At 35.5% G+C, this 22,674-nt stretch overlaps 4 protein-coding genes across 4 annotated transcripts; 2 read left to right on the top strand and 2 right to left on the bottom strand.

Annotated features, from left to right (window-relative positions):
• Window positions 1–4,540: 4,540 nt before the first annotated feature.
• On the top strand, window positions 4,541–7,069 carry LOC121787489 (tetraspanin-3-like). The gene is made up of 2 exons (XM_042186226.1): window positions 4,541–5,117; window positions 6,574–7,069. Exons 1-2 carry the CDS (start codon window positions 4,605–4,607, stop codon window positions 6,907–6,909), a joined length of 849 nt encoding a protein of 282 aa, XP_042042160.1. The 5' UTR covers window positions 4,541–4,604; the 3' UTR covers window positions 6,910–7,069.
• Window positions 7,070–7,135: 66 nt separating this feature from the next.
• Window positions 7,136–10,969, bottom strand: LOC121787480 (phosphatidylinositol transfer protein 1-like). The gene is made up of 10 exons (XM_042186214.1): window positions 10,754–10,969; window positions 10,492–10,522; window positions 10,246–10,394; window positions 9,968–10,059; window positions 9,835–9,842; window positions 9,671–9,742; window positions 9,382–9,549; window positions 8,351–8,446; window positions 7,897–8,019; window positions 7,136–7,569 (listed from the first exon to the last, which is right to left on the bottom strand). The coding sequence occupies exons 1-10, from the start codon at window positions 10,771–10,773 to the stop codon at window positions 7,471–7,473; spliced, it is 858 nt and encodes a 285-aa protein (XP_042042148.1). The 5' UTR covers window positions 10,774–10,969; the 3' UTR covers window positions 7,136–7,470.
• Window positions 10,970–17,662: 6,693 nt separating this feature from the next.
• Window positions 17,663–18,870, top strand: LOC121770118 (LOB domain-containing protein 1-like). The gene is made up of 2 exons (XM_042166914.1): window positions 17,663–17,950; window positions 18,257–18,870. The coding sequence occupies exons 1-2, from the start codon at window positions 17,738–17,740 to the stop codon at window positions 18,587–18,589; spliced, it is 546 nt and encodes a 181-aa protein (XP_042022848.1). The 5' UTR covers window positions 17,663–17,737; the 3' UTR covers window positions 18,590–18,870.
• A 2,715-nt stretch (window positions 18,871–21,585) lies between these two features.
• On the bottom strand, window positions 21,586–22,351 carry LOC121773195. The gene is made up of 2 exons (XM_042170013.1): window positions 21,659–22,351; window positions 21,586–21,615 (listed from the first exon to the last, which is right to left on the bottom strand). Exons 1-2 carry the CDS (start codon window positions 22,349–22,351, stop codon window positions 21,586–21,588), a joined length of 723 nt encoding a protein of 240 aa, XP_042025947.1.
• Between the last annotated feature and the right edge of the window lie 323 nt (window positions 22,352–22,674).

The raw sequence follows: 22,674 nt of genomic DNA, 5'->3' as shown, positions 1-22,674 counted from the left end.
AGGTGTTTTTTTACAAAATTTAAGAAAACGAAGGTTTGCTCATTTATAAAGAGAATAGAATAGAAAAAAGAATTTATTATTAAATAATACTATAAATTAGCGGTTTTGTAGAGAGCATTATTAAAGTTATTTATTTATTTTGTGGAGTGTTTTTCTTATGTTATAAACTACAGGAACTAGAGTTATTTAAAAAATTTATGAATGACAAGAAAGAAAAAGAGAATATTGTACATAGGTTTTGAGACAGAGTCTCTATATGTTAGGATTTATATGATCATTATACATTATGGAATACACATTCTATGACATAGGGATATATTTCTGATTTACATGGTTTAGAATTTTAAATTGTTACCACTATCTCATTAAACCTAAGGAGTATATAGGTAGTAATATTTTGCGCTCAAGAATTGCCAAAATTAAGCATATTTGCCATGTGGCTTTGGTGAATATGGTTGAAGGATAGGTCTTGGACTCTTGGGTGTGGTTTGAATACCATGCCCTCTTTTTTTACTTTCAGTGTGTAATATTTATGTTTGGGTGTGGTTTGAATACCATCAAGGCATCACCTCCTTTTTTGCTTCAGTCCCCAATTTTTATACTCCTCATTCATCCCACAAAAGTATACACTATTTCATTTTTAATTCGTCCTATAAAAATATACGTTTTCTAATTTTGAAGTGAGACTCATTCTCCATTAACAATACTTAAATTACTTTTTTTCTTTCTATATCTCTCTAACTTTACCAATTGTGCATTAAAATTCATGTCCAACCAAGAGTACATATTCTTGTGGTACAAAGGATGTATATATTTATGTGTTTTTTTTATAGATATATATCATTCGCGATCCGTATTATTTAAAAATATATCTTTAGACATTAGTATAATATTGTCGAAAGGATATATGATTTTTATAGGATAAAAATTCTTTTATATTGGTTTATTTATTTCCCTTCAAGTAAGTGTTGTGACGAACAATTATTTGCAACAAAATTTAACAACTTCTCTTGTTGCATACAACAAAAATTAATGAACCAAGTGCGGCTAAAGTGATGATTCTCTATCCCATGAAAAATAGCTTGAGGATATTTTGATCTAAGACGGTCTTAAAAATTGCAAAAGTCCTTCCACCAATGTTATATCAACGTCTAAGGAAGTGGAGTATTAATTTTTTCTTTATCTTTTTTTAAAAATTTATTTTTCATTAAAAAATAAATCACTCCTACTAAAGAAAATAATTTGAAAAAGGATACAAAAAAGTGGGACACTTAAATGAAGAAATGGTGAGTTGTAGTATGTGTTAATACGAATAATGTAAAGTGACTGAATGATTTAAGAAAATGAATAAGCGAAATACTTCCATGATTCGCTGATAGTTGTTTACCCGTAACAAAAACTTGTCTGATCTTTGGTTTTCATATTTGCATTAATGAGTTCGAATCACCCAGGCAAAACTGAACCAATTTATTGTACGTCATTTGTAATTTAGGATATTTGTTTGGAAGCATTATGAATGTAAAGTGGGACAGATTGATTGTCTTAGGTCATCCACAACGCTGTCTCTATACCGTCTCTTAAACCGTCTCTTAACTACTATTTGAGCACTATTTGAGGGCCCCACTGTCCTTTTTGCCTCCATCTCTTAACTAAGAGACGGAACCTGCAACGCTCCGTCTCTTAACCGTCTCTATACCGTCTCTTAATTACTATTCATTCAATTTAATTTATAATTTTTTTTAAAACCCAATTCAACTTAAACAAACACACTTTATTAAAATTAAAACAAAATAAAAAAACACACAAAATAAAAAAAACACACAAAATAAAAAAACACACAAAATAAAAAAAAAATTAATCGGAAGGGCTAATCATCCTCCGGAGGCGGACGAGGTTGAGGGGGAGTCGGAAGGCCAAGTTGTGCTGCCATATGCACAATTCCGTTCCACCAGGCCGCGTATTGGGAGTGCGAGAAGCGGGAAGTGTCCGCCATTGTGGCGGTCATGTACGCCACCATAAGTGTGTCCGAGCCTCCTCGCGAGCCCGATCCTGAGGCCGGCTGGCTTGATTCGCCTTGGCCCTTCCTTGCTCTAGCCGCTTTCGCCGCCTTCGTCCCTTGCGGCCGACGGCGCCTACTCGCGGATCCTCCTGCATCGCCGACCGTACCCGCAAACTCCTGGGATTCAGCATCATGTTGGCTGATGCCTTCAGCAGTGTCACCACCAGACGCACCAGCACTAGACGAGTATTGGCCACTCGCCGTATGCTTCGTGCGCTTCGAGTTTGAGCCCGAGCTGGAGCGGAAACCGCCGGCCCATCGTTCCTCGTCCTTGACGGCGCGCCAAACATCAACAAATCTGAATTGATGTCCCTCGTAGTTGTGTGTAAATGAGGATGGGTTTAGGAGTATTTATAGAGTAAAAAATTTAATAAAAAACAAAAAAAATATAAAAAAAAACAAAAAAAACGGTAATAATACCGTTACAAAATTTTTTTATTTATTTAAATTTGAATTTTTTTTTAAAAAAATATTTATTGCGTCAGCACGTGACGACGCCCACTCGCGGGCCGGCGAGTGGGCGTCACGCACGCCGGGCTGCGCCACGTCGCCTAGGCGCGTGGCGAGACAACTCGTCTCGTGGCTCGCCGAGTCGAGACGCGCGACGAGACGCGCGACGAGACGGGACGAGATGGAGGCTGCAACGCGTCTCGCCGGGGTCTCGTCTCGCTGAGACGAGACGCGAGACGCCGGCGAGACCCGTTGTGGATGGTCTTAGTTGAACTTCAGCACATGGGTGTGATTTGTGAAGGCCAATTCCGTCAATTTCAGGTCAGTGTCCTTGTTTTTGTTTTTCCACTCACTTCACTTTTATACTACTCCATATAACTAGTATTTTTAATTTCCAATAATAATAAAAATAATAATAAGGGTATTACGGAAATTTTTGTTAGCGTATGATTAGTTTAGCATCTCCAATTTCTAACATTATTTACTTTCATGTTACCGCTCCCCTATGAATTCATATACTAGTAAAAAGCAAAGCATCCTGCAAGGACAGTGCAATTAATTTTGGAGGGGCAGAGTTGCAAGAAGTAAGAATAAAAGGCAAAATATGTCCTCAAGAAAAGAACAGTACAATACATTTGTTGAACATAGCTGTTATTATGGGTTGGTCATGGTGAGTTCGTTGTCTGGCCACCACTCCAAATTGTTTGAGCTCTCAATGAAAGCATCAATTGTCCGGCCACCACTCGGCCCAAAAGACTAACCTGTTAAGAAAAAGAATCCATTTAATCTATATACCCCAAATCAATTGTTCTTACCACTTATGTAAAAATTGAGTCTGTAATAGTCTACCAGATGACAAAATAAATGGATTAACAATGGTGTTAGTGCTAGGTGTCAATCCATCAAATAAATAGTTAGACTATTTCAAATCCAAGTTATACAAATCAATTTCGTTTATTTAGTTTATTAACTCTTCAAGTTCATTGCATAGAGGGTTTTGTTATGTCCAAGAAAATAGACTCATAGAGCATCTCCAAAGGAAAAAAGATAAATTGAGAAAGTATAATTAACATTTACCTTCTTAAAAAGATAATTATATATTCTTAAAAAGTAATGAACCACAATAAAACAAGGTAAATTAAAAAGACAAACAAAAATAACTAACTTTTTACCTTTTTCTACCAAGTAAAAATAAATATACTTTCTAAAAATAAAACAAGCTATAATATCTCCTCAAATACCATTCCATTGAAACATAAAATTTTATGAAAAAGAGGTAAAAAATAGAATCACATCTAAGAAACCCATAATTGGAAGGTCAAATGTATATTTAAGCTTGCAAATTGTGTAAATATCACATTTAATATTTATTCACATATACTCCCTCAGTCCATGAAAAATAGTCTTATGTTGCTATTTTTTAGATATCCACAAAAAATAGTCTCATTTCTTAAAATAGAAAAATTATCTTTCATACTTTTATGGAGTACTTTTTATCCTCTCTCTCATACTTTGCTTACTTTTTCTCTCTATCTCTTTTACTTCATCTATTTTTCTTCTTGTTTATTTTATTTTATCAATTTCTCATTAAATTCTGTGGCGTTCACAAATGAGACTATTTTTTTGGATGGAGGGGTATATAGATCGTTCCGTTTTTTCAGGTTCCAAAAGAACAGTGTGATCTGCCTAAATCTAAAGCCCATTATTGGTGAATTGGGCCTTAGCCCATGTGGTCCAAAGTTGATAAACTTGAATTTTATTTTCCATATATATTTCAAAAATAAAAAAAGGAGCCGATTGGTGCAAACCTCCACACATGAGTAGACTATCAAGATAGAACATAGAACAGTCCAATACTGAAATATATTTATGTGGTACTCCTATATTTTTATTTGGAAAGAAAAAACAAATTTTACAATTCAACATAAATGAAAAAAAATAAAATCATAAAGTGAAAACCATAAAAAGTGGTCTTTCCACTGTTCCACATTCCTATATATCTCTATACATCGCATTATTGGCCTTCCTTTATATATCTTCATAAACTAAGCTTGCAAAGAAAGAAAAAAACAGAAAACAAAAAAAAAGGAGATATATGGCAAAGAGCAACAACCTAATCGGATTCCTCAACTTCCTGAGCTTCCTCCTCTCCCTTCCGATCATAGGCGGCGGCATATGGCTGAGCAGCCGCGCAAGCAGCACCGACTGCATGAAGTTCCTCCAGTGGCCGCTCATCCTGATCGGCATCGCCGTCATGGTGGTGTCACTGGCGGGCATCGCGGGCGCCTGCTACCGCAACACCTTCCTCATGTACGTCTACCTTTGGGCCATGTTCTTCGTCATCGCGGCCCTCGTATTTTTCGTGATCTTCGCTTATTCCGCCACGGAGAGGGGCGCCGGGCGCCCCGTGATGAACCGGGTGTACCTCGACTACTCCCTGCAGGACTACTCCGGTTGGCTCGCTGACCGGGTTTCCTCTCCGATTTACTGGGCCAAGATCAGCGACTGCATTCGGGCCTCGCACGTGTGCCGCAAGCTGCATAGATACGTCGGAGGTTTTCCCGAGTCTCCCGAGCTCTTCTACCTCAGGAAACTCACCCCCATTGAGGTAACTAATTCCTCTTTAAATATTTTATTCATACTATATGAAACGTGACATATAAATGATCTACAGAAATTTTAGAGGCATATGTTCTTAAAATTATGTTACTACTAAAGCCATAATTGAGTGGTGGAGTAAAATTATGTTACACGCATTTGCGTTTTTATTTTTATCATTCCATTTAATAAATTAAATTATCCTAGGTTATATATGGTTGGTCTAACATGCGAAAGCTTACCAGTTAAGAAATGACCCCTAATTGGGAATATGGATATAACCTACAATCAAATTCATAACCAAATGAGGAGTACGTACAAAGCTTTTGTGTCACTTATTTTTTTTATTTGATTCAATGAAAGTAGAAATGCTTTCAGAATCTAAACAATTAAAGTGTGTTTCCCAATTGGTCAGTTCATTTGTGCCAAGCACATACGAACGAACTGCAAATCATGCTTTATGTAAATATAACAGACACCCATATATACTATTTTATCCCAGGTCTATTTGATTAAAGTTCATTTTTTAAAAAAGAACAACTTGAATTTGCCTACATCTATTAATGCTAGACCAAATTGGGGCCATAAATCGTTAGATTATTTATTCTCTGAGTCTTGATTATCAAAAGTACTAGTATAATTTTTGTGAAAATAATGGAGTATATATATACCATTTCTTAGTTCATCAGTTCAAGTTACACAAACGTGTAGGGGCTATATGGTTTTGCATAAATCTCTCTCTTTTGAATGGTGAATGGTGAATGGTGATGAAGCCTTTTGCTTTAAACCTCTTTGGTTGCAGAATATAAAAAAGTAGGGTTTCTTTTTCTCTTTTTTATTGCTTGTTCTTCTAAATGCGGCAAAGGCTATATAAAGACAATCAACCTAGTGAAATAACCTTTTTACATTTTGTCTTCATTTACTTTTTTTATTTCTCTCGCTTTATTCCCAGTCCACTATAAAAATCTTTATTCATTTGCTTCGAAAAAGTTGGTAAGTTTAATTATCTCTCTGATTTATTTATGTTGCAATATGCAGGTGTTTTCTTCCTTTCTAGCGTAAAAAACACAAGTGTTATTGCTCATGATGACATATGCATAACTAAATCCTACATAAGTCATTTTTAGATTGTTTTATTTCATATGAAATAAAGGCACAAGATTGTATCAACTAAAATGATCTTAAAATCACATTTGTATTCGTATGAACTAAAATGATTTAAAAATAATCTCTGAATGATTGGTTATTTGGTCGTGCATTAGGATTTAGTAGTATAATTTAAACTAGCAATAAATAATCATTATAAACTATTGTTCTGAATAAACTTACAAACTACTCTCCATAGTTTTTGATGTGCTGATAAATGTATGACCAGATACTGACGTTTGGTGGCCTCTCTGAGAATGAAAATCCAATTTCTTTCTTTATGATTAATATATTAACATGAATTTTGAAATTGTATGTAGTCGGGATGCTGCAAGCCACCAACGTCGTGTGGGTACACATACATGAACGAGACATTCTGGATCTCGGGCGGAGGGCTGACTGGAACGGACCCTGACTGCGCACAGTGGAGCAACGAGCAGCATCAGCTATGCTACAGCTGCGGCTCATGCAAGGCAGGCGTATTAGCCAGCCTCAAGACGAGCTGGAGAAGAGTCTCAGTCATCAACGTTATAATCCTCATCATCTTAGTTTTAGTGTATGTCGTTGCCTTAGCCGCTGTCAGACACAACAAACAGCTCGATGATCCCCATGGTGAGACCCGTATGCAGAAAGCTCGCCCTAGCCGGCTTTTCTGAGACTGCCCCCACTGACCCGAACGAAGAACTAAAGCATTTTCGTAAACTTGTGGATACTTATTAGGGAATTTGCGTGGAATAGAAGATTGCATCATTTTAGAAATCATGATTTGAAGGAACCATTTGATCATTGGAATAAGATATGTAACTATTGTTTAAACTTTTCTTTTCACTAAAATGGTTAACTATCTCTATTAAACAGCCCTTGAACATCGAACGATTAACCAGTAGATGATAGTCTAAATCAATTATTTACAAGAGATAACATTACTATAGTTGATAACAATTTGAACAAAAGAATAAATTACAACTAGGATACGATTCAAATAATCTAAATGCATCTCCAGAAATGTGGATGAATGCATCAAAGCAGCAACAGCAGCTTTTGTCATCAGATGTCTAAATTTGTGTTCCAGCTTCTAACAAAAAAGGAAGAGGTAGAAGGAATTTGACCTTTTCACACGTGTCGATCTATGCCTAGAGTCTTCTACAGTTGAACACGCCCCGGTGTCTTCACGAGACGAGAACTAATGTAAATAAGCAAAATCAGAAGCATGATATCTAGGATTCAGGAACTCTTACAAGATCCTTAGCACCAGCACCTTCTAGTCTACCATCTGACTCCACCCCGTTTTCAACTAGACCAGGCCTACCTAGTTTCTGCATCAGCACGAGAATTTAAAATATCTGGCATTAGTTGTTACACAAAGTTCATCTTCAAATAAAAACAATCATGTCGTTTGAAGATGACATGGCATATCAATTATTGACACAGGGATAGGAATAAAAGAGGGTAAAATAACAAATTCCGTTGCTCATCTTTTTTTACTTTGATAGAAAGGAAGAATATGCGTGTGCACCAACTCAGGACAACACGAAGAGCTTCGGATATACTATAAAATTCCCAGGGGAAGAGATGTACGAGTACATAGCAGCAACATTTCCTCAAGTGAGAAGTGATGCTTTGATATTTGAATCATATTTTACCTCGTTCAATGAAGAATCACTTTGTTTCTCAAGATCACGCATCATATCCACATTCATCCCAAACCACTCATCAATCCAACCGAAGCAATTTCTATGACTTTCAAGAAAGAGTGCCTTTTCACCCTGAAATATTACGCAGACAAAGGCTGTAGGTACATAATGTGAAAAACAAGATCAAATGCAAATACGATGCATAAAGTTTCATTCAGACTACATGGATGCTATAGCTGTAACATTCAGTTAAACTAGGTGGTATCAACGGATGGCTATCCTACGAGGTATATGGCATCAAAATGTGCTTTGGGGAAAAATGATACTGCTTCAGTGACTATTTACTTTTCTACAGTATACTCATATCTGTAATGTGCATGGAATAACTGTGAGACGAAGCATAGGATTTGTGAAAATATTCCTACTCTAGAACATGGGCATATTATCCTACTAAAAATCATACCGCAAGCAAAGCTTGTTCAAGTTTACTGCCGAAGCCCCAGTACGGAACATCTATCGTCACCAACTTATAAGCTGTCATAACTGGATCACATTGCTCCTGAAAACATCAAGTAATGAAGCTGAAGAAAAACCTTATTTAGGCCACATTGCAAATTAGACAGCAAAAGCATATAGGAGTACATGTCAATGCATCTTTTCCATTCAGTTCTTGTTAAATACTATAGAGCCTGAAAGGAAATAACCCTGGCCCAATATGTGCACTACCATATTTATGATTTGTTTCGTTAAAAAATATTTCCTTTGGGATATGTTTCCTAGTGTGACTAGTATTAGTGCTCGACATGTTGCCTATAAATAGAGATGCTCTCCCATTGTAAATTGCATCCGAAAATTCTATAGTGAAAATCCTTGGTTTTGACATTGCCCCTATCGTAGATACACATCGTATCAAATTGGTTACAGTTCTGCCAGAAAGTGAGGGATGTTTATATTCACCACATGTTACTGGATAGTATACAAATAATACTAGTTGGGTGGAATATCATGGACATATACTTCATTCTTTAGTCGCTAAAGTTTGATAATGATTCCTAACTGATCTTCAAATACTCTATCATGCTCTAGCCAGTAAAAGTTGATAATCAATTTCAATTTATTACAGATTTTTTTTCCAGACATCATTTACAGAAATAGTCGATAGAACCTGTTAAATTGAATCTGAATTAGGCATCGAGACACATGTTAAATTTAATGCTCTAATGCTGACTCTCACAATTAGGCATCGAGAAAGCTGTTAAATATAATCCGAATTTTCTGGATTGTATGACAATTACAAGCAACATAACATTATTTGTTTCAAAAGCATCCAGGAATACCATCCAACTAGTTTCAGTGTCATGAACAACCAAAGGAACTCACAGATATCTTTCAAAAGAATAGGCAATATTTGGTTTATTCCAGGTAAATGAAGATAGAAAAAAAAGACACCCACTACTTTGGTTTGTTCCAGGTAATTGAAGAGGAGACACCAACCTGCCATCCATCTAATAATGGACCACGGCCAGTTCGAGCTGATTGAAACTGTGAAAAATCGAAGTTGCTAGCCCCAATTATATAGCTCCAATAATCTCTGGTATCTGAAGCTATGGCAAGGGTCTCCACCTGCCTAGTTGCCAATTGCTCTTTAGTGAGGCCATGTACCTACATGTCCGACGACAAAACCAAAAGGAAAAAGAATTACAACCTTGCTCATGGAAACACCTACTACAATACATCACAAACTTGTTTCTGAAATATCATGAGCCGGTGGCGTATAACTTACATTTTCAGATAGACCGCAGTCAGCTGCGTGAATGGTTTCTATAGTAAGAATAAACCTTGTGAAATACAAGCACTGAAATACATCAAAAACCCAAAAAACTATTATCAAAATCCAGGAAGATCGCCTGTAGATAGAGAATCAAGCAACATACATTATCCATATACCTTGATAACTGCTCGAGTCGGATTGAGATTCGCCCCATGAAATGAACAACGATGAAAATATTTCAATTATCAAGACAAAAGACAACTTAAACAAATATTCAGATGATAACATGAATAGATAGAGAAAACAAACCTGATTTACACCTTGGATATGCATTCCAAGCTTCCTCTTGCATCACAAGAGCATCGGCCGGGGCAAATTTAGACAACCAAGCAGGAGCTTTGCTGGAAATCACAGATTAAAATAAATAAATCCATAATCCGTTATCAAAGATAGGCACTATAACACCACTGCCAAAATAAACAATAACAGTAAATACAGAGCAAGATGATAAACAGCATTTAGATAGAAACACAATCCTAACAAACCAGTTGAAGGATCTAAAGTATGCAAATAGCAACAAAAACTACCTTTGCAGCCTATAAATTTTCAAAGTGTATTGGCCTTTTCCAATTTCTTCGTCTTCGAAAGGCTTGTTCTCCAACACCTCCACCCCTTCCGTCGAATTGGTGTTCTGCTGCTGCATTTTCATAACCATGTACATCTGAGCTACTTGAAACTGCCAAAAACCAAAATAATCAGACAGGCTGCAAATGAGCATTACATCAGAAATATATATCAATTCTGTATTTCCTTGAAACATTAATAGCAATTACCTCTTCCACTGATAACGGCATAACAATCCGACTGCAACACAACGCCAGTAAGGAAAAGGCAGGTTGGTCAAGGAAAAAACAGAGTATAATATGCATTGCAAAATTCGCATAAAAATATAAACTTTCGGAAATTTCCTAGAAAAAAAAAACTTGTTTTAAGAAGCATGGAAATGAAACAATTGCATCAGGATTCATAACAATATGCACAAAAAAACGCGATGATCAAAGGCAGAGATAGGAAACAAAGGGAAAGAAAGGATACAACTCTTTAATCTGAACCATTATGAATTATGTGCAGCACCTCCGTTCCTTGAAAATTCGTTAAAGCGGAAACGAAAAAGATTAGAAATTGGTGGGAGAAGAATTAAAGAACGGAAGCGGCGATGATTTTGTTAGATATGGTCAGAAAATGTAGGAAGGGAAATGAGAAAAATGTGTATGTGTAATATGGAATAGAATCGGTGTGATGGGTTAAGACGGTGAAGCCATACTTTTTTTCCTTGATTCTTAATTTTCTTGGGAAAGTCAAAATGAGAGGTTTCAACTTTCGACGGTGGGATCGGTCCGAGTCCGACCGCATAGCATAACATTTTAGATTAAATTAGTTCGTATCAAAGATAAAATGGCATTTGTCATGCACTAGAATATTTGCTTGATTTAACTAATAGTATATACAAATCATTGATCGATTTAATGGATATTTATCGACGTATAAATCAAAATACTTTAAATATCTAATACAAAAGTCCTGCAAACATGCATCAATAACATATTTTCAAGAACTTATATAGTTTAATAGTTAAACATCAGTACCATCATGAAAAAAAAAACTATATATCAAAATTTCGCATGAATATTAATACATATTATTAATTCATAAATCTCATCAAGACAAACTAAAATCTTCAATCATTTACTACTCTAAACAAGACAACATAAGTTACATAACTTTATAAAAATGAGACTACATAAAGACAGAAATCCGAAATCCTAATTTACTATTTGAATTTTTTGGAAATTCCAGAGGAAGTCAATATTTTCAATTTAATTTCATAAATTAAAATTCTTCATCTCCTACTCTGTAGCTAAAAGTAATGTCTCTTTTCTATTTTAGCCAGTGATTTTTTCATAAGTTTTGCCCACAAAAAAATGAATAAGGAGTTCGAAAAATAGATCAGAAGATTTTTTATAGAATACAGCGATTCATGTTGGATACATAGGAAACAATCGACAATTCTTTAGAAAATCAACCAGGACGACTCTAGTTTGTAGAATTCACATCTTAGCATTTATTCTAATTTGTGATTTAAAAGCATTTCTAGCAAGCAACTTGTGTTATGCATGAATACAATTATCTAAATAGATCCAGTTTCATGAATTCGCAATATTTTTCCTGCAAAACTCAAACAAGATTAACTAGACTTGATACACCCAGAAAATGACAAAATCTATTGCTCAAACGTGTTTTTTCAACCTTGGATGAGTGTGAAACTTCATCTTGCAGACTCTATTTCTATGTTGGTGGTGGGAGGAGTAAAAATGGTGGTAATGGGCCTGGAGAAAACTAAGCTGCACATTAATACGTATTTAGCAACGGCCCATCATTATGCTCCCAGAAAATCCAACCTTAACCCAAAAAAATGAAAAATTAGAAAGGAACTGTACAAGACTTTGTTATGGGCCTTTTGGTATTTCTACCAAAAATAGGGCAATTTTGTAAACCTACTCAAAATTGATTTTTTTAGTGGAATACTTTTAGGCCATGTTTGGTTGCCAAAATTCTGTCTGGGAAAGTAATTTGATTCCTTAAATTTTAAATTTCTGTGTTTGTTTCCGTTTTTAATCAAACTGGGAAAGTAATCAAAATCCTGAAACAAGGAAAGTTAGTACAACTTTCCAAGATTCTGAATCCTAACTTTTCTTAGGTATTCTTTTTACCAGTTTTAAGATTCTTACATATTTAATGCAATATAGTACAGTTTATTATTATTATTATTATTATTATTATTATTATTATTATTATTATTATTATCATCATCATCATCATCATTATTTTTATTGTTATTATTTATTACAATGTTTTAAAAATAATTTAAAAGTATAAATCATACTTAATTTCAGGATAATAAATAACTATAATTCAAATTATCATAATTATAACTATATTATTAATATTTATTTTTATTTTTATTATCATAATAATAATTTATTAAATAATTAAATATAATTATAATTATATAATCATATAATAATTATTAATTTATAAATTAGTAATTAACAATAAAATTGTAGTGAAATTTTAAATTATAAAATTTATTCAATTAAAAATTAAGTAAATATAATGATAATAATAATAATAATAATCTTATTTATTATTATATTATTATATATTATGATGTATAATCCGTATTTAAACTATCCATCGTAATAATAAATAAAATAATATAATTATTATCATTTATAATTAATAATTTATTAAATAATATGTATTATTATTTTTTATAAATAAAAAATTATAAGTATATTTTTAGTTTAGTGTTTAAATCAAATATATACTTTAAAATCTTGATATTTTCCAAACACGGAAAGTAAAGTTATTAGAAATCATATTCCCGGGATTCATTTTCCCAGAAATCATTTTCCTTGCCAACTTTACTTTCCCGCCAACCAAACATGGTCTTAAAGTTTATTATACAAAGACTCGATAGTTTAAGTCAGCAGAAGACGATCAGCGTGTTTATTAAATAACACTATATACTATGAGCGGGAAATAGATTGAAAGTTAACTTTATTAGAAATTAATGCATAAAAGTACTTAATTATTGATTACGAAGTTAAATTTATAGATTACAATTCAATAAAGCACAAAAAATACCAAACTAAGACGATGTTTAATGAAATACTACAACCTTTTTTTTATGTATGCTAACAAAAATTAAAAAAGTTTAACGATTAATACTGCCGTATTAGCTAGATTATAATGCACAAGTGGAATGAGATAATTAGTTTGGTAGTTTCGAGAATATATTCATTGTAAATAATGATTAATTTAAATAGACCCTTTCCGTAAACGAATGAGAATGAGCGAATGACTAAATTTGTGGAAAATGGATATATAGTTTTACAATGGTCAAGATAAACCTAACTCAACTAGCCACCAGACTTTACGAAGACTAAGGAAAGTGATCAGTTTACTACATTAATATTTAAATGACTAAAATTCAAACTAAATGAAATTCAAAAGATAAACATTTCAAACTAAATGACCTGCTATATATGTTGGCCGTAAAATAAAATTATATTGACAAATCACACAGAGATTTCTTGTTTTCATATTATTTTCAGTAAACTTTTTAGAACATTAATATGAGTTTGGTGTATGTACAAATACAATGATAAATAAGTACTCCAACACATGGAGTATTTAAATTCTCGTAAATTGCCGCGTATCCCCAGGTCATCATTGTCTCTTTAATCAACTGAGTTAGTTTTCCTTACATATGGCAATTCATATATCGATCTTATCTTAGATATTACTATAATAAGATGGCTAAATCCTTTTTTTTCAAATTTCCTTGTAGATGACGACATATGCATGACACATTTAAATTCTCGAAAACTACTGATACTGATAGAGGCAGTTTAGGGCTTTGTTTTAGTTATAGTTTATCTTGGTACGTTTTCTATCTTGCTATCTATGATTATTAGATCTCTCTTTTGTTCCATATTTGTATGCGATATGTTATGCGGGATCTTTACCTTTGTTTATGGAAGCGTACCTAATATTGATGTGTTTGCTAGTTTTTGTGTTCTTCTTTTTGCATGTGTTTGATAATTGATATTATGTTGATTATAAGCAGGGACGGATCCACCTTAATATAAGGTGGGGCAAATGCCCCTCCTCAAATATTTTTACTATATGCTATTTTGTCAATTTTGTAATTTTTTTTTGAAATTTCTTTATATTTGCCCCTTCTCAAATTCTCAAATTTCCAATACATATAATTTTGCCCCCGTTCATTTATATTCCTGGATCCGTCCCTGATTATAAGATTATTTAGATTTTTGCCAAATGACTTTGCTCCCTAATCTTGATTTGTAGTATTTTTAAATTCAACGAAAAAGAAAAATTTACACAATTGTTTGGTAAATCTGACTCAACTTTCAAATAAATAGATAGTCGTGATAAGGAGCATTTTTTAACACATTGACAAAATAAACTTACACATGGATTCGGCAAATCCACTCAACTTTTAAATAAATAAAAGACTAAAGTCTCAAAATGGTCCTTAACATATTGCATTTTTTGATTTTGGTCCAAAATATTATCTTTTGAATTATTCGGTCCCTCACATTTGAAATCGGATTACATTTGGTCCATTTTAGACGGTTCCGTCAAATATTTAACGGTTTTAATTACCGGGTCACAAATCCATCACTAATCCGTCACAAACTGGGAGAAACTGAACCGTCACTAATCCGTCACCAATCCGTCACTAATCCGTCACAAAACCCGTCACTAATCCTCAAGGCATTCCCGCCTTCAAGAGGGGTGTGGCTGCGGCGGAGGAGCCTTTCCGGTCGGGAAGGTCGACGGTGCAATCAATATCCTCAATGACAAGAATGGACCTGTTAGTAGGCCTGAGCAGCAGCTTCCACAAATCCGAATCCCGCCTCACATTCGTCAGCTCCAAGTCGTAGATATCAAACTTGAGATAATTCGCCATCGCCGCAATCAAGCTCGACTTCCCCGTCCCGGGGGGCCGTACAGCAGGTACCCCCTCTTCCACACCTTCCCCACCCGCCTGTAGAACTCCTTCCTCCTCACAAACCGATCCAAATCCTCCGTGATCCTTCTCTTCAGCTCCGCCTCCATCGCCAGCGTCTCGAACGTCGAGGGATGCTCCAGGTTGACGGATTCCCAGACTGACGAGGAGCAGTAGGAGGGGGCCCCGGCGAGCGTGCGGAGTCTGACGATTTTTTTCTGTTCTTTGATGATTTTGGCACGGTGGAGGACGGAGGGGATGTAGGAGTCGAGGTCGGTGCCTCTGAACTCTTTGTTGAAGGTGAGTTCGAAGTAGCGCTTCTCGGATTCGAGGAGGGGGTGGGGGGAGTCTTGGTTAGGCTTCTTGCTTTGGTCTTCGGTGACGAAGCGCTAGAGGAGGGGGACGCCGAGGTGGGAGTCGGGGATGGAGTGGGATTAGTGACGGATTAGTGACGGATTAGTGACGGATCAGTTTCTCCCAGTTAGTAACGGATTTGTGACCCGGTAATTAAAATCGTCAAATATTTGACGGAACCGTCTAAAATGGACCAAATGTGATCCGATTTCAAATGTGAGGGACCGAATAATTCAAAAGATAATGTTTTGGACCAAAATAAAAAAAAAACGCAATATGTTAAGGACCATTTTGGGACTTTAGTCTAAATAAAAACTTGTATAAGGACATACTACTCCCTCAGTCCATGAAAAATAATTACATTTTGTTATTTTAAATATCTATAAAAATTATTTCATTTTTGTAAATAGAAAATGTCTTTTTCGTACTTTATCCACCTTTTCTCATCTCTCATACTTTACATATTTTTTTTCAATATCTCTCTTACTTAACCTACTTTTTTTCATTCTCTCTTACGTTACCAAATTTCTCATTAAAAAACTCGTGTCATCTACAAATAGAACTATTTTTTATGGGCGAAGAAAGTATTAGTTTTAAAAAGGTGATATCATATCATTTTTTAAGAATACTAGTACTAATTATTTAAATGATGAAATTTTAATCAGTTTTATAACATTTGATATTAGAATATTAAATTATACTGAGTAAATATTTTAATTTTTTTCATTATCTCATCCATTTACAAAAATCACTAGAAGACATTATTTAAAAATGAAAAAATAATTGAGAAAAATTATAAATTCATGATTTAATATAAATTCCATTATTTTTATTATAATTATCTTTATGCTCACAAATCATAACAAAATTAGCCGATCCCATGATTCGGTGTTCATATCCGATTCTATCATGTGATCAATAATTTATTTATATTATTTTATTAGTGCAGGTCGCATATATTCAATATCACATGAAATATGATATTGAAAACCAAAAGTTGATGCAACTCTCCAGTATAATATCCATATCTATTCTTTCCCTACACAATAATGCAGTGGTTGTGTTCAAGAGATTGTCGACAGTTTTAAAATTTTCTTGAAAATTTTAAATGGTTACAATTTGTTGCCACTGAATGCCGTGTGGACCTATTCCTTTTTTTCTTCTGCAAATTCATAAACAGTACTCCACAAGCCTATAAGTACTATATATTACTGCATCCCAATGTGTTACAATATGGCAACAATATAACTTTTCTCTAGTATAGGAATAACTAAGTTCACATATATAATAAAATTATTTATCACTACATATTCAAACTAGAATTATTTCAAACTAGAATTATATTCAAACTAAAATTATTTATGTACAATATTAACCATTCTATCACTATCAGTATATTTATTTCTTTATTAGTATAAGGTAACTGAATTCACATATATATTAAATTATTCAGAAATTTCCACTTTATTTCTTCATCTGTTTCCTTTCTTTTTCTTTCACCTATTAACAGATGAGGAATAGATTTCCCGACAACATTGGAAGGGTAGAAATTTATTGTTTTCAATATAACATGTGGTTTTGTCTAAAAACGAATGCCCCGTCATTTTACAATTTTTATAAAGAAAACAGAAAGTTACTCCTTCACTAACAAAGATTGTCTCATTTTTTCATTTCCGTCCGTCCTATAAAATTTGTCTCATTTCACGTTTTATCATTTTTTGTAGTGGACCCTCATACTCTACTAACTCATTCTAACTCACATTTTATTATAAAACTAATATATTAAAGTAGGACCAACATTCTACTAATTTTTTCAACTCACTTTTCATTACGTTTCTTAAAATCCGTCTCTGGTCAAAGTGAGACAATCTTTGTGAAAGGTGGGAGTAATTTATAAAAATCGTCTAGCCTCCAAAAAGTCCAAAAACTGCACTCTATAATTTCACACAGCTTTAAAAAACAAAAAGAAGAAAGAGAAAAATTATACTAACAGTAACTAACAACCATATCAAAATGTATAGTTTTTCTGTTCAAAGAAAACGACTCGCCGCTCTGCTTCTATAAATTCCCAACCAAAATTTTTTCTTCACACTGAAGAAAATCTACAAAAACAAATTCTTGAAGAAATGGAGGGCAGTGACGTAAGTGCAAGCTCACCGTCTTCCTCCTCATCTCCTCAATCAGCGGTGGTGCTCAGCCCCTGCGCCGCCTGCAAGATTCTGCGCCGTCGATGCGTCGAAAAATGCGTCCTCGCTCCTTATTTCCCACCTCATGATCCTCTCAAGTTCAGCACTGCTCACCGTGTATTTGGTGCCAGCAATATCATCAAGTTCTTGCAGGTAAGAATATTCTACTATTAGTAACCGTTCGGTTTGTTAAACAAAATAATCATGAGATGTAATTTAAGATTGAGTTGTGAGATTATTTTAGTTCGAGAGATGTGGCTATGACTAATTATCCAAATAAGATTGAGTAGTGAGATTCAATCTGATGAACCAAATATTATAATACAGTACATATTTAATCTTGAGATATAATCTTGCAAACTGAACAGCTTCTCATAGTACAATAATATTGTCTCTGTTTTGTCAATGAGAGTATAATCCAAGTAACAAAATTAAGACTTGTCGCTATGCGAAAAGCAGGAGGTTCCGGAGGGTCAAAGGGAGGACGCGGTGAGCAGCATGGTGTACGAGGCAAACGCGAGGCTAAGAGAGCCGGTGTATGGATGCGCCGGCGCTATTTGGCAGCTTCAGAAACAAGTGAACGACCTCCACCAGCAACTAGCTAAAGCCCAGGCTCAGCTACTAAACATGCAATCCCAAAATGCTAATCTCATGGCCATAATTTGCATGGACATGTCTTCGCAAAATTATCATCAACATAATTTGGCTACCTACATCATCGATTCCACCACGGCGTCGTTTTCGGACGATGACGATCTCGGTTTTTCGTCCGAGCAGCCTCTTTGGAACTGATCACGGCCGTTGATGGAAAAATGAGGATTGTTATCATGTTTTTAAGCTATGGGCTATAATTAGGGGAAGTATTGATCGGACGTTAAATAAAGGTGATTGATTGTTCTGTTCAAATTGTACTATATTAATTGAGTTAGTAGTTGGAGCATAGTACTAATAAGTAGGGTGATTAGTTACTAATGATTATGTTTGGGGTAGAGGAATTTCTCCTTTTTTTTCATGTAATGTTTCTATCTATCTATCATAAATTTCGAAAGGCCAAGTGTCTTTTTCCACACCCCAACCTTTCCGGTTTACCTAATGTTTATATATACTCTCATCAATTCAAACATTTCACATACACATGTTAGTGTAGTGTGTTTGAAATATTGAAGTTGAAATCCGAGCACTCGTACTATTTGTTACTCCCCAAATATTTTGTATCACATGCGCGGTTTATTATGTGTATATTTTTTTATTTATACCAATTTTTAGTTTGGTAGTTGTAGCGGGAAATAAATTGTACATTAGCCCAAATAACTAAAATAATACTACTAAAAACCTACTGTTCTATCCGATGGAGTATGTGATTACACATATTTGGCCCAAGGTCCCAAACAATCCACCAGGTCAAGTCCTAGAAGAACCAGCTACTTGACAGTTAGTCATGACTCATGAGCACTGGTGGATCTATTAAGGAACAAGGGGTACGAGTGTACCCTCAAAATTTCGTGCTAATAGTGTATTGAACTAATGCAAATGAATTATACTCCCTCCGTCCCAGTTTTAGAGTGACATTTTGCCAAAAAAGTCCGTCCCAGTTTTAGAGTTACATTTAGAATTTTCCATTTTTGGACATAGAAATTTACCCTATTATTCAACAAAATTACACTCAAATGCCATTATAAACACAAAAATAAACCCAAAATAAAAAACAAAAAACATAACCCCCCCACCCCACCCCCAACCCCCCAACCCCCCTCATTTGACTTTCATCTACTCTCGCTCTCCACCATTTCCCGTCTCCCCCATTCCCGAACCCTAATCGCCTCCTACTCCAATCGCCGATCTAAATTGTTGGACCCCTAATCGGCTCCTACTATTATCACTCCACCATTCCCGTCTCTCTCTATTCGCTTCTCATGGCGGAAGGTTGGGATCCATTGTCGGAGTGTGAAACCCTAATAGTCCCTGATACACCACCGGAAGTGATTGAACGGTGGGAAATCGACCGTGTGGTCGATTGTTACCACCGATCTGGACATCGGAGATGGTTTGCGGGCGTTGATGGGTCTGAGGTCGTCCATGAATCTGAGCTTCCCCCACCGGCTTGTTTCTTCGACGGATCTGAAATCCAGCCACCGTCTGACGGCTTTGACGGGTCTGAACGCCAACCGCCGGCTGAGGGCTTCGACGGGTCTGAACCGTCCCTCTCCTGTGACGAATCTGGACCTCAACCAGCTTCTTCATCAAAGGTGGAGTACACCGAGAATGAGAAAGCTATGCTGCTTATTTTGTTGCCTGGCATGAAAGATCTCATCTAAACTGTGGGTATTTTCTCAATTCTGAGCCACCCCTTTGCTTGGTTTGGAGGCTGTTTTGGCATGAATTGATCTTGTTTGATGTCATATGATGAAGTTTTTGTGATGAATAACATCTGATTATCTGTTTATTGACTGGATTGGTTGTGTTTTTGTGAACCTAGCCACCCCTTTGAAGGTTTGGAGGCTCTGATTTGCAAAATTGCAGCCTTTGATTGGTTTGTTGGGTCTGATTTGCAATGTTGCTCCTCTGTGATGATATTTTTCTGAGAGTTATGCATGCTCAGCTATGATGTCTCTGTATTTGTTGTTTTTTTGTGAACCTAGCCACCCTTTGATGGTTTGGAGGCTCTGATTTGCAAAATTACAGCCTTTGAATACATACAAAATGTAGTCTATAGATTTACAAGCAGGCTTAGTTACCATTCCACAGAAATCAGCCTATTAAACCTAACCCAAAATGTAGGCTATAACCAAAAAAACAAGTTTACATCCTAAACACCAAACTACTTTGATGCTTATACTGTAAACCCTAACATCCAAGTAGATTATTTAGAGCTGTAAAACATTCATTAAATGCCCTATGTCATATGAGGCACCCACATCATTCTGAGGTAGTAGCAGATACTCCAAGCTCTCTTTGACCAAATTCTCCCCAACTTCTAGGGATGTAGGAAGCCCCACTGTTCTTCTCAGCCTTTCCTTGTTCAAGTGGGGTATTTTGTAGTTGTTGCCTCCATGCACTTCAAGGATCTTACTGAGGCAGCTTTGCAATGTTAAAAAAACATTGTTCAGAGTTTGTGGTGTGAGTTCCTCAAAAGAACTCCAGACATTACCCAGTAATTCATCTATGTTGGTTGCTACTTTATCATCTTGTAGTGATTGAATGGCCCTAAAAAAGCCTTGGTCCAATACATTGGTGTCTGGGGAGTTAGCTGGTTGGCTGATTAGATGGAACTTAAATCCATCTGAACTTGCAAGCTCATCAAATTGTGAGTCAAAAGATCTTAGGTGAGGTTTGGCATTATCTTGTTGGATATAGATATCCTTGCTTGCATTGGCTGGCCACTTTGCCTTGATTGCTGGAATAATCTGTGCATTATGAATGAATCAATGTAAAAAATCCTAAATGATGACAGTATCAATGTCTGATAGGTTGTGTTTTTGTGAACCTAGCCACCCCTTTGAAGGTTTGGAGGCTCTGATTTGCAAAAATGCAGCCTTTTATTGGTTTGTTGGATCTGATTTGCAAAATTGCAGCCTTTGATGAATGAATCAATGTAAAAAATGCTAAATGATGACATTATCAATGTCTAATAGGCAGGTGAGGGGATAAAAATATCCATACCTGATTCAAGAGACATTCTCTCATTGCTTCCTTGTTAACTGATGGTATAGGTTTAGTCTCTAATGTCCCTCTTGGCCTATTCTTGGACTTCCTTTTGGCTGGAACTTGTTCTGTGAATGGGAATATGTCTATTTTACCATCAAAGATGGTCTGACCATCTGTGCCAAACTGTGGCCTACTTACAGCACACATGAACATCACCTTTGTGATAAATCTTTTTGACTTGCAAGACCTGTAAGGCTCATCCTCATCCGGCAACAGGAAGTATCTGTCTGAAGCTTTTGTCATGTAAAACCATTTCTCATCAATATGAACTGTATTGTGCATAGCATGATAAAGAAGCTTTCCTTCATCCAAAGCTGGCTGAATATGAGTAAGACACCATCTCATTCTACTGATTTTGTTTGCTTCAGTGAGTGCTGGTTTTATGGCATTTGTATGTGGCCTTATCAGGTGACTCTTTGCCCATCTACCAACTGTTGTCTTGCTAACACCCATTTTACATGCAAGCTTTCTATAGCAAGATCTCTCAAGAAAAGACAATTGTTTGAACTTTTCATCATCAAAATGTACTGTACCTGTTTTCTTTTTATATCCTGATGCTCTGCCCCTCATGATAACAGGCTGCCCATCTGACATTTGCTGCTTGGCTATCCCCCATAATCGGCTCACTGTAATTCTGTGCACTTTGAATCTATTGGCTGCCTCTTGAAATGAACCATGTGGCAGTGCTCCAGCTTGGCATTGCTGTTGTAGGAACTGTACAATATGGTTCTTCATTTGGCTGCTCAACTTCAGGCCTTGTCTCGGCCCTGGCTCCAGTTCTGCATCCTGAATATTCTCCTGCTCCATCTGTTGCTCCATCTGTTGCTCCATATCTTGATCCATTTCCATTCCCCTATGATGAAATTGCTCTGAGGGGAATTTACATATAAATACCTTTTGGTTGGTGTGTAGGTAGGTGGAATTGGCAATTGTTGGTGTAAATGTGGAGTGAATGTATTTATAGAGGTAGATTACCTTTATTTTGATTTTGGATTTTTCCCTCCATGGGATTGTAAATTATTTTTCCCTCCTTAATTTGGAGGTTTGAGTAAATGAAAATGGAATGAATTCCCTCTTCAAATTTGTGTTGATGTGATGGCTGAAAATTAGGTGATTGCTCCTTGTTCAAATTTTAGTTTAAAATTTAATTTTGTCCTATCTTAATTTTATGT

The sequence above is a fragment of the Salvia splendens genome, chromosome 2, assembly GCF_004379255.2.
Source record: "Salvia splendens isolate huo1 chromosome 2, SspV2, whole genome shotgun sequence".
Classification (NCBI taxonomy): domain Eukaryota; kingdom Viridiplantae; phylum Streptophyta; class Magnoliopsida; order Lamiales; family Lamiaceae; genus Salvia; species Salvia splendens.
This window is presented reverse-complemented; position numbering and strand designations above follow the sequence as displayed.

Coding starts and splice junctions, on each gene's coding strand:
- LOC121787480 (XM_042186214.1), bottom strand. CDS start 10,773: ATGGTTCAGATTAAAGAGTT. Junction 10,523..10,753: donor ATGGTTCAGATTAAAGAGTT/GTATCCTTTCTT, acceptor GTTGTGTTGCAG/TCGGATTGTTATGCCGTTAT. Junction 7,570..7,896: donor GTGATTCTTCATTGAACGAG/GTAAAATATGAT, acceptor GTGCTGATGCAG/AAACTAGGTAGGCCTGGTCT.
- LOC121770118 (XM_042166914.1), top strand. CDS start 17,738: ATGGAGGGCAGTGACGTAAGTGCAAGCTCACCGTCTTCCTCCTCATCT. Junction 17,951..18,256: donor ATATCATCAAGTTCTTGCAG/GTAAGAATATTC, acceptor TGCGAAAAGCAG/GAGGTTCCGGAGGGTCAAAG.
- LOC121773195 (XM_042170013.1), bottom strand. CDS start 22,351: ATGGAAATGGATCAAGATATGGAGCAACAGATGGAGCAACAGATGGAG. Junction 21,616..21,658: donor CAAAAAGATTTATCACAAAG/GTGATGTTCATG, acceptor AGTTTGGCACAG/ATGGTCAGACCATCTTTGAT.
- LOC121787489 (XM_042186226.1), top strand. CDS start 4,605: ATGGCAAAGAGCAACAACCTAATCGGATTCCTCAACTTCCTGAGCTTC. Junction 5,118..6,573: donor GGAAACTCACCCCCATTGAG/GTAACTAATTCC, acceptor AATTGTATGTAG/TCGGGATGCTGCAAGCCACC.